The 12,039-nt window shown below is 39.0% G+C and overlaps 1 protein-coding gene across 1 annotated transcript; it reads right to left on the bottom strand.

Annotated features, from left to right (window-relative positions):
• Positions 1-255: 255 nt before the first annotated feature.
• Positions 256-11,243, bottom strand: LOC149289494 (sodium/iodide cotransporter-like). The gene is made up of 16 exons (XM_089490547.1): positions 11,218-11,243; positions 9,645-9,969; positions 9,446-9,511; positions 9,311-9,362; positions 9,162-9,229; positions 8,614-8,768; positions 7,825-7,965; positions 6,805-6,934; positions 5,160-5,248; positions 4,955-5,067; positions 3,529-3,599; positions 3,348-3,434; positions 1,693-1,886; positions 1,361-1,464; positions 1,158-1,270; positions 256-447 (listed from the first exon to the last, which is right to left on the bottom strand). The coding sequence occupies exons 2-16, from the start codon at positions 9,933-9,935 to the stop codon at positions 256-258; spliced, it is 1,866 nt and encodes a 621-aa protein (XP_089346673.1). The 5' UTR covers positions 9,936-9,969; positions 11,218-11,243.
• Between the last annotated feature and the right edge of the window lie 796 nt (positions 11,244-12,039).

Here is a 12,039-nt window from a genome sequence, read left to right as displayed (position 1 = left end):
TTGCACCTGTCCTTTCCGTTAAAGGAAAAAAATGAAATAAAATATATTGTCCTTAAATGTTTTATACTGTGCATTCACAGCATACTCTTTTGGTTTACATGTACTGTTTCTTTGAACAAATACTACAATAATACTAAATAATCCATAGACTTGTTAAGAAATGGAATGTTGTGTGCATTTGGACCATTACATACTGGTTTATACTAAGCAAAATTCAGCCTTTTGTCCTTTTGATTCAGTTATTGTGTCAGTGCCTTATATGCATGGCTCTCTTCCCAGACTGTTAATGGCTGCAAATGAGATTGGAGTGTTCTCTGCTTCAATGTCCGTTTCTGAGGTTTTAGAGTGTTCCTGAGCCAGCAGGAAGCTTCTCTTGTCAGAATGCGTTAGGTGGTTAGGTTGTGAAAAAGAGCAGCGGTTGGAGCCTTCCTTCACTGGATAAGAGACCTAAAAATATCAGATATGACTATGTCACTGTACAGACCACATTGTCATTGATGTTCACACTACAGTTCCTAATAGTTTCATGTCCGGCAGTGACTGTTTTTTTTTCTCAACATACCCAGGCACTCACACTAACAGTCACAAACACATAGCAACATACCACTCACAAACATACCTAGACACACACACACACTAACATACCAAGACACACATGCTACCATACATAGATGCTACACACCCTCATGCAACCTACTCTCTCTGTATCTACTACCCTGTCTCTCACATAGTGCAAGCTGCCACCCTACAATAACTACTACGCAAAATGTTACATGACCTTGCTGAATCCTGCCTCCTTCATGGAAATTAGGGACCTGAAGGCAGGGACTTAAATCTTTATTCTGTGACAGTCCTGGTTCTCAGGGGACAATTGCCCAATTGCCCTACTTGGATCCCCCCATGACTCAGACAGCCTTGTCACTGTACTATAATTGCTGTGGGTGCATTTTCATATAAGAGGAGGAACCCACTACTGGCAAATTTTTTTCAGATTTCCTATAATTCTAGTGTCTACAAAACATCATGCTTTTCTCTGCTGTCCATATGTTCATATTCTGAACTCATGTTTGATATCTTTGTGATGATTTCACTCATAATCCTTGTTCCTTTATTTTTTTATCCTTCTTGGGCTGATGTTAGACTGAGCATATCCTCACCTCATCACATGTTTTCTCAGTTTCTTTTTTCACCTCTACTGATTTAAAGCAGGAAAACTTAGTAAGGTCCCACCACAGCAGACCTAGGGCAATATCCTCTCTCTTGGTGGGTCCTATATAATAAATGGAGAGATAACAGGATTATCACTTTACGTCAACCTCTTGTGCAACAGAATAAATGCTTAATGTGCATAAAATGTTACCTGTCAGGTAGCTAATAAGAGATCCCATCAAGATTGTACTCACTGTACCCAAAGCTCCATAATACAGATAGGACAGTGAATAAAATTGTTCGGTGATGGAAGAACTGTGTGGGAAATGACAGCATCAGTATAGAAATCCATACGTAATGATCAGTGAATGCTATTAATTAACGTCTTAAATTTTCCCAAGATGGAAGGAAACCATTTAGTTTTTTTCTACCTATATATTTGGAGGTAGAAGCAGCAGAGAGCTACCTGCATTTTAACACCTGGTGGTGTATAGTGATTAAGAAATATAATTTTCAAATAATATACAGTTCTACTTTCCTTACCTGTCTAATGATGTAGAGATATTTAATGCTTGAGCTGGGCCATAGATGATTCCTTCACTGAAGTTGTATAAGGGGCAATGCTCTGCATAGGTAGACAAGACTCCCATCATTGTTTGGGTGGGTGGATAAAGGGTACCTCCTACTGCTACCCACATACTTAGCACAAATCCAACTAAAAGGCCTGAAAAGACTCCCTTCAAAAAGAGAAAAAAAGTGTATAGAATATGCATTCATGATCCTTAAGCAGCTACAACAAACATCCTCATCTACACATAATATATATTTAGCAAAGGTTCTCAATATTGGTCTTAAAGTCCCAAATAGTTAAACTCAGTGGCCTGAGCCCCCTTAAAACTCGATCTGTCTTTGCCTGAAGAGCTGAAAACAATAATAATGCAGGGTACAAAATAACACGGATAAATTCTGCATTATAGCTACTAAAGTTAAAATAGATTCAATTGATGCTTCAAGGAGATTAGACTTGTGCATTCAGATTCATAGAAACTTTAATTTTAAAGAATTCTGCCACATTACCTGAATTACCTGAATTGGCACATTACCTGATATTAATTAGCATTACTGTTACATTTAAAAGTTTAACAGGATATAATTGGTTTTCCAAGACACGTGCCTACCAGGGGGTAAAGTATCCCTGGAAGTCTTAATTATTGTTTTTTGTTTATTTTTTAAAATTTTTGTTTATTTTTAAAATTTGATACCAGATAAGAACAATACAGATTTTATATGTATTTATATATGCAAGGATTATATTTTAATTTAGGACAGCTTCTATTGAAGGCACTGTGAACACTACGCATGCTCCCTCCCCTCTCTTACTCTCCCTCCTGTCAGTTTCTTCTCTGCAGGTGCACTCACACACCCTCCCTCATGTCCGTGTGTTCTCTGCAGCTACATAGAGAGATCAGAGGAGACCAGACAGCAGCTGGAGAAGGTGGGTGTACAGGGGGCAGGGGGCACACAGTGCTGGAGGAGAGGGCAAGACAGGACAAGGGGGATAAGGACATGTGGAACCGAGAGATCTGGGTGTACAGAGAGAAACTTGTTTTGGGGCATCCAAATGAAAAAAATCCTCAGAGTTTAATTCAAATCGAAAGAGCAAGAAACGAAATTCGTTGTCCGAAAATAAATGAGCCAAAATAATCCCTTACCTTCTGTCTCGTTCCTAAGATTGCTAGCGCAAGTCCCTCTTCTCCTTCTCTACCAGTATGTCATAATGTGTTATTGTCAATTTTATTTTTATGCTAATTGTAATTGCACTGCAGAATCTGCTGGTGCTCAATAAATAAAAAGTAATGTGTCTTGTTGGAACCTTTTAAAAGCCAATACACAAGGCATTTTTTCCTGAAAAATAATGTAACTGCTTCAGTTGAGAAAAAAAACATGCCTAGCTTTATTGCTGGCACTGCATTATGGGGTGGAGTCACGTTAAGTGTAGAAATAACATTTTTTCCCTGGATCATTTTCATTGTCACTTTCATCATTCATTTTGTCTGAAACAATACTTGTTTACTATCCTAATGGATGCTTTCTCCCATCACTCATACAGTAAATAAGCAAATTAAGTCAGGAGCACCAGCACATGCACCCACACAAGTTTCGTTTTAGTAATGAGTATAAAGAAATACACTGCATACTATTGTGTTGCAGGAAACAGTAAACATTCCCAGAATAAATGCTCCAAGTAGTGGTCCACTGATCACTCCCATTACTGTGAAGGAGCCCTATGCGAAATAGAGAAGAGACAGACCATTAGAAGTTGTCTGCAAATTGGTAGCCAAAAGTATAACTAAACCCAAAGGTTCACCTCTTCCATACCTGAAGTACCCCACCTCCAAGGAGTGATGATAGTGCAGCCACTGTGATACAGGAACATCCATAAAAAAAAGCTGTAAGAGAAGCACAAAACACATTCACTGTAAAGCAGTAAACATCAAACTGACCCCATATGAAAATATTAGATTGCTTTTTAGAGGGAAGGATCATTTTCCTCAATATATTGACAAATAGTTGAAATGTTATGCAGTCAAATACTTATGTAACATTTTCAGTTTAGTACATGTCATAAATCAATAAAAACAGCTAGGATGGTAAAGTGTCTGCTTTCCGCTCAGCAATTGGGTATATTACCAATATACCTGGGAACGCTCAGGCATCAGGTGATTGGTGGGCATACTCAATTCACAAGCCCCATTCGTAGTCAGCCAAGCCTATGCTAATATGCCTATGCTAACAGGAATATAATGTAAAAAAGTAAAGATAAAAGTAAAAAGTAAAGATATAATTTGTCAGTGCATTTGTGTTGGATTTGGCTAGTCCAATCAACAAATGGAATCTGTTTGAAGTAGACCTTGTTGTACACGCATTCATACAAGTACAATCACCTACATTTCAATAGTCAAAAAAGGATGACATGACTTGTTTAGAGGTGTTTAGGGGTTTTACTAACCTATGTATTAGTCATTTAAGAACACAAACTTCCTTGAGATTATAAACATGTTAATGAACTTTGTGTGTATTCCAAAGGTCACAAGGGTATGAAATAGGGAGAGAGAGGGCTGGGTGTGTAAACCATCATATCACAAAAGAAAATGAAATGCCACTCCTAATCTGTTAATATCATCCACAAGTACAAACTGGATATCCTATAGTTCCTATGTCATCAGTAAGTATTAGGACAGACTGCTTGTATTAGCTCCTCCTTTGCCACCATGGAGCATGGGAAAGCTTGCCCTTTCTATTTACTTTCTGTTTTTATCTATATACAAATCTATATAATTATCAACTATGCTTGTTTATTATGTTATAATTTTGTTTGAGGAGGACATTATATTATAAGTATCATACCTAGTAATTTTGACAGAATGTGATGTCACCACACTGTCACATGATGTGGGAAACGTGTGGATTTGTGTCACAAATTTGTCAACAGACCACATTCAGTCAGAGTGAATCAGGGCATAATGTTTGCATGTATATACCAGTATATCCCACACTAGCATGCTCTCCATGTGTGTGTCTCAAGAGATACATTACACTGATTAATTCACTTTGAATAGTATTTTTGTATTATGCCATAGTTAAATTGATATAATAGAACATGGCAACGTTTTAAAGCAATAACAAGAAAGAAAATAAGAGATATGGAAAATATATCTTTGACTATAGGCACTTTTACTCTGGAGCAGAAGCTTCTTCTATGACAGAAAGATGATCCACCTCCAGTCAAGTGAATGAAACTCACAAAGCCCCTTTGATATGAGGGTCAGCTTCTTCATGGACATTTGTGGCATTCTTGGCTTTATGAGATCCTCAACTGTGACAGCTGCCATTGCATTGATGCTTGTAGATGCTGTGCTGCAGGTGTACATTTGGAAAATTATAGTTAAAAGGTGCAGGTTGAAATATGGCTAAATGTACTTTTGATATGTTCATTCACAAAATCTCACCTAAGGGTCCCACTATAAGCACAGGCAAGGAAGAGGCCTGGGACTCCTGGATACTGATCAAAAATCTCCAGCACCATGTAAGGCATGTACTGTAAGGGATTAAACATGACCATAATCTCAGAAGTGAACATACAGTGATGGTGGGAGCACCCCTGTCATCAGCAGGACCGCCCACTGGCGTCCGCAAGACTACCCACTAACGTCAGTGAGCAGTCCTGGCCGCGTCAAAGGTATGGTCATTACTCAGACAATTAACCACCTCCATTACCAGACATGAGCAGTCTCATAAAATTTACCCCCTCTATTACCAGACATGAGCAGTCTTAGACAATTAACCTGCTTCTTTACCAGACATGAGCAGTCTCAGAAAATTAATGGCCTCCATTACCAGACAGGAGGAGTCTTAATAAACCCAATCCATTACCAGACATGAGCAGTCTCGACAATTAACCCCTTACCAGACATGAGATGTTTCAGACAATTACCCCCTTCATTACCAGACATGAGAAGTTTGACAATTGCCCCCTCTATTATCTGACATTTCGCACACACAGTCACACAAACAGGCAAACACAGTCACATGCACACACATATCAGTGGAATTTATGGTACTGGTGCTGGCTACAGCTTACACTGAGCTCTGTGTGGAGGGACCAAAAGGCTTCTGAACTTCCTGATTGGCTAAGGCCTCCTTCACCCTAATGAGGGCTCCTCCTCCAGTTCCCTCTAATAAGTGGTCACAGTGGGGTAGTGGTTGCACTTCACACGGATAGTGGTTATTAAAAAGAAAGAAAAGCACAATGGTATAGTATGTCTTATCAAGCAGATTGAAAAAAAGCCAAATTATGGTACTCACAATTTATGGGGACTTAATGATTAGCCCCCAAATATGTGCTTCTTTTCGTAATCTCGCATGTACATCAAGTTCTAAAAAGTCATCAAAAGAACCGTAAGAGTACGACACAAGAATATCCCTAGGCGAGGATCATATCGCCCAAGCGCATATTTGGGGGCTAATTATTAAGCCCCCATATTTTGTGAGTACCATAATTTGGCTTTTTTTTTCAATCTGATAAAACATACTACACCATTGTGCTTTTCTTTCTTTTTAATAACCACTATCCGTGTGAAACGCAACCACTACTGCCCTGTGACTACTGTTCTACTATCCAGCCAAGAAGAGGGATCCTTGGCAAGTGGTCTGCTGCTGTATATCTACAAAACCTTTTATAATAGAAAGACTATTTAAACCAAGATTTAAAGACTTATTTTACTGCCAGGACAGCCAGGCCCTTTAGAACTTGGCTGTACCCTCATGATGGAAGCCAAGTATGTATATAACATTAAATTAAACATGGCATTCCCAGTGTGCCGTTTTCCGTTTTTTCTATTTGGAAGGAAATAGCAACCAGGTCACTAATTATTGAGGTTGTGTGCACGGTCTTTCAAAATGGTATACCACAAATTATGAGGCTTACGAACAGCATCATCACCTTGTCCAAGTATAAAATTAGTCACTAATTAACATATTAATTTAGCTTGACAGCACATTGTCATAATTATATAACATATTAAACATGATTATGCATTTTGGTAGTAGACAGATAGTAAATTAATTCACATCAACATCAAGTTAAATCAATACCTGGTCAGGTGCAGAAACATATCCAGCCAGAAGTGGGTCACAGTTCAGGTAATATACAAACATTACAATGCCACAGATGACCGCACTTGACACAATGAAGTAGAGGGCCACTTGATTCACCATTATTGCACTGTGGAAGGAAAGACACACTCAGACTCAAATCAACCAAGACCATAGAAATACAGTAATAGAAGAAAGGGGGAGAGACAGGCCCTTAACTCTTTGGTAACTTTGTAAAAAAAATTAGCTTGTAATAGTTGCAGAGCAATGATTCCCAACTTTTCCACAAAACCATGGTTGAAGAAAAGAGAGAACTTAGTGTTTTTTTTCTAAGTTTATAGCCAAATTTGTACTATTGTATTTTATCAAATGTCTCCTTATTTTGCTCTACAACACCCTAAATTATTTGTTACCACAAAGTTCTATCATTCTTTCGGTAGATAAGTGAAAACCTATACATTGCACTAATCATATAGCTCTTTCATACTTCTTTGCTCTTTGGGACCTAAATTCATTATTTTTTCTTACCTGGTGTCCATCTTCATTAGTAGCTCATAATATTTGGTTGGTAGAAGTGTAGCGTTATGAAGTACCTGAAAACACACTGAAACTGTGTCTATATCTATATGTATGTCTGTTTGCATGTGTCTCCCTCAATGCTTATATGTGTGCCATGTGCTCTGTGTTTCTGACTCTCTTAAAGCCTTTAAAGCTCTGGATGGGCCAACTTGGCACTTTTTTTTTGTTTGGTGGGCACTTTATATTCCATAGTTCATGAATACCAATTGCTCTCAGTGTTTTGTGAATCCACCCTTACAGTCTGTCACAGTTATGTTCACTCTGCTTTGTCGTCTCTCTGTCAAATATTTGTGAGAAAGATTGAGACAGAGCTCACTGTATATCCAGTCAGTTTTCACCTAACGGTGTTAAAATTCAAGGTTGATAGCTTTCAGAAGCTTTCAGAAACAGGTCCATATCATAGTGACATTTAGTGCTACATAAGATATTAAAATGACTCACATCTTTGCCTGACATTCTGATTTACATGCTATGTAGCGCTGAACCTGGGCCTGGTTAACCCCATACATAGATAGCCAGAGGAACGTACTCCCAAAAACAAAGGTCCAAAAAGTGTAGCGTCGGCGGGGATCAGGGTCAAAGCTGTGGAGAAAAAAAATATTATCTACAGTTCTCAGTGATCACACATGTAATGGCCATTAGGCAAAATGGACAAGTGCCCTGTGGGCCAGTGCATCATGGCACCTTCTACATACCATGCTTGCACAGCAGTTATTGTCTTTTAGTGTGTGCCTGCCAGCTGCATACACACAGCCACTCACTAAAAGAGTGTATGAGCACAGCCTGCAGTCGTGTGTATCCAGCCAGTAACAGCACATATGTTGTTATGGCACCACTGACCTTAAAGTGCCTGGCCTAATTTTAATCTACAGTCCAGCCCTGTTAGGGATGTAATGAAGTGATAATATGGACAGGCTTTTCTCGATTGGTCACCGTCTTACAGGAATTATAAATATGTGAATTGGGAGGACTTTTTTTGTAGATCAGATGACTCCTATTTGCCATATTACTATACTTATCTACATTGGCAGGTATGACTGTTTCAGTTCTGGTGAATGTGAAGTACATTCGTACTGTAGCATAATTTTATATAATTGGTTTCACTGTATAGTAAGTTAGACATATATTGTCAGAAAAAATATTCTCTAATTTTACTTTGTCCCATTGTAGATCTTTATTTATCCTTTTTATCACAACTTTGACAGAGGGCACAGTATCTATAGTGCATACTCTCCAAAGTTGATTCGAGAGTAATTCCTTGCAATGTCCAAAACTTCAGAGACTCCACCAGCCAACATGGTACCACGGATAGCAACAGCAAAGAATCCAGAGAGCATTACCAGCACCTGGAAAACATCTGTCCAAATCACAGCCTTCATACCACCCTAGAAAGGACATGGACATTAAAGTCATTGACAGCCTTTCTGACATGGTATGTACTTTTATTATTATTTATTGTGTTATATAACACCATCATATTCCGCAGCGATGTACATTGGGAACTTTTCCATTGGACCCTCTATTGCTTATGGGTAATAACACATGTACTAGAATCCAATCAGATTCATTAAGAATAACAACACTCAGAGATCACAGTCAGTGAACTTTATATGTATTAATATTATTGAGCTATATGTATTTGTAAAAATAGGCTAACATTCTTAGATTAAATCAAGTGTCACTAGTGTTATAGCTTTGTGATGCCAGGATGAGGCTATTTTTTATGGAAAGTGCACCAGTGTAAATTGAGCACTAAGATTACGGTACTCGTTACTCACCACAGTAGTATAAAATGTGCAGATTACTCCAGTAGAGAATAACGATGACCAAATATCCAATCCGGTAACTGTAAGATAAAAGTGACAAAGGGTACTCAAGGCCAGATACCAAGCATCATGCAAAGATTAGATGTTGAAGATATAATAACCTTGATTAAGTATTAAGGCTGGTGCGTAGATCACAATCCCAGTGTAAAACATCTGTAGAGACAAAGCATGGAAATGATCATCGTTTAATTCCGGTCTGGCCAACACTTTCCCTCCATTGTGACTGGAATACTTACAGTGCCCAACAGGAACTGTATGGTGCCACAGAGTCGAACACTCCTGCAAAACCTTAATTCCAAATACTATGAGTAGAAACAAAATACCTTTTTACTGAATCCAGAAATAATGAAAAAGGCTGTAAATTTAAGAATCAAGGATGCTTGAAAAGGTTTAATCTATAGCATAAACAAGTATTGTAGGTTATAGCTCCCTTACCTCATAGGTACTGGTGATCCCCAGTCTGTAGAACACAGGCAAGAAGAAGTAAGCAGTGAGTAGACTGTTTAGAGTCTGACCCAGGCACATCTGCAGAAACTTAGCACCATACCGATAAGCTTCAGCCGGGACCCCTAGAACTTGCACCGCAGACATGAAGCTGGCTGACAGAGATAACCCTACGGGCAGTGCAGTCATATTCCTCCCCCCTGTGAAAAAGTCTTCTGAAGTCCTCTGGCCCCCATGACAAAGTGCATAAAACAGCCCAATGCCCGTGGATCCCAGAAGCATTGCAGCAAAGACCCCATAATCCCATAATGAGAAGGTTAGTTTCACCGGAACATACACTGTGTAATCGTCCATGGAGCCTGCAGTGAACATAAAATATTAACTTTGTAGTTTTTTGTGTTCTAGGTTAGTAGTTAACTGTAAGAATTGTATCATGATAACCAAAAATCTCCAATACAAAATTAAACATAAATAAATCTTAGTATTTTTATTAAATTTCAAACTCAAATAAATATGTGATGTAACCCAATTCTATACCCATGAAACCTTTTTTTTGGATTAGACAATTTATGCATTTTTTGAGTTTGATAATAAATGCAGGTGGCCACAATACTATAATTTATTATATTTACCTTTGAGTTAGAGATTTTTGGTTACCACGGTTACATTAGTACAGCTAAACACAAGTTAGATGCGCTTGATGACGCAGTGGAACTAGACATCATATGGTTTCAGCGTGCAAAGAATTGTGGCTGCCAGCAAGAAATACATGAAACAATGCAAAGTCAAAGTTTCAGAAATAAATTCAGTATACTGGAAGCAGAGGTGGTAAAAGGCAGTTTATTACTTAAGACGGGTATAAATAGAGAGGATAACAGGATCAAATAACATTAACATTTTTCAAAGGAAGGATGGAGACAGATTGAGAGATCTGTAATTAAACTATTTTTCAGGCTACTTATCACCCATTTTTGAACAATATTATTTTTTCTTCTTCAATCACTAACACTGAAAGTGTTAAAGGCACAAATGCAAGAGGCTTAACAGTTGCTGCCAGTGGAAAGCTTATTGTAAAAACTTATCATACTACTTGAACATTTTCGATTTGAGTAGCATACACAACACTTTGAAAAGTGGCACTCACCTGTGACAATCTGCAGGAAAGATGTGCCGGAGATGGACTGATTCCTTTATGTTAACAGAAAGAAAGGGAGGAGACAGGTGATTTATGAAGGCGTAGGATGATGGGAGGAGTTCTGGATATCTTACTGCAATCCTGGACAACTGATCAGCATGACTGGTATCTCCTATTGTAAGTATCGTTGCAATCCCAGGAGCTCAGCTTGTTGTAATTATAGGCAACCTACTTCCCGGTAAGGTATACCATTTCTGCATAGGTAAGAAAAATGGAAATATGTGCCAGATTAATAAAAAAGATATTAAACAGAGCAGAGGGATATTTATGCATGCTAGGGCCCTACCTAAGAGCTTTCAAGCCACTGAAAGTAGAGCATGGTCAGTTGAGAGATATTGATCGATCCACAATGAAAATAAGGGAACAATATTCTGTACCGTTGGTGGTACATACCTTCATATACCAGTTTCCTTGATATATGGGTGACATACTTTTGCTGAGTACATGCATATGAGTGTTAGGCCACACAAAAAATGAGCTTTGATATGGAGGAGGTCATCCGTTTACTCTTTGTAAGTACTTTAATATGCATTCTTTACCTATCAAAAAAGGTGAGGGAGTGGTGTCAATCCCGGGGGAACCACTGCAGCGCTCAGGGTTCAAAGATGTTATATTCCAAAAAGCAACTTGATCCAACATCAGGACCCTGAGCGCCAGCGCCAGAAACATCCCCGAGAATTGTCCACGCTGTAGCCTGGCCAAAGTTCCATAGCGGTGGCTGGGTAAACCCTGGTCCTAAATATTGGTAATAAAGCCAGGGTTCCCAAATTTGCTCCCTCTCTGTAACTACCTCCTAGTTTTGTCTACCACAAGCACACTGGTTTCACTGTAGTGACACAGTTCCAACTGTCACTGGGCATCGAGCGTTTCCGTGCATTTAGAGCCCCCATAGCTGGCTAGTTCATGGCAGTCTGGTTAGGGCTTTCCCATTCGCCCTGTGCCCCCTGAGCACAGGGTGAGTTAGACATAAGAGTCGACTGGGCAGGCAGATAAGGATTCCCCCCCAGGAATCAATCAGTGCCCCTCTCAAACTCAAACATACCTCCATATGTCCTCTGCCCCACTTGAGCCAGTGCTGCCCCTGACTGGACGTGAGTATAGCATGTGAACACAGGCAGCATGAGATGCGTTCGGTCAAACAAAAACAGAAAGTTGCAGATTGTTTTCATACTGACTTTATTTTTAACAAAA

This window comes from Sceloporus occidentalis, unplaced genomic scaffold (genome assembly GCF_023333645.1).
Source record: "Sceloporus occidentalis isolate IW3139 unplaced genomic scaffold, rSceOcc1.0.p SCAF_45, whole genome shotgun sequence".
NCBI classification, from domain to species: domain Eukaryota; kingdom Metazoa; phylum Chordata; class Lepidosauria; order Squamata; family Phrynosomatidae; genus Sceloporus; species Sceloporus occidentalis.
Note: the sequence above shows the minus strand (reverse complement) of the source record. Positions and strands in the feature narration are given on the sequence as shown.

What these genes read in the sequence shown, in the direction of transcription:
- LOC149289494 (XM_089490547.1), bottom strand. Translation starts at nt 9,935, where the DNA reads ATGCTTCTGGGATCCACGGGCATTGGGCTGTTTTATGCACTTTGTCAT. An exon ending in ATGTTTCTGCACCTGACCAG is followed by an intron (nt 5,249 to 6,804) that starts GTATTGATTTAA and finishes AATCCCTTACAG; the next exon opens with TACATGCCTTACATGGTGCT. An exon ending in CTGTTTCCTGCAACACAATA is followed by an intron (nt 1,887 to 3,347) that starts GTATGCAGTGTA and finishes CTCTTTTTGAAG; the next exon opens with GGAGTCTTTTCAGGCCTTTT.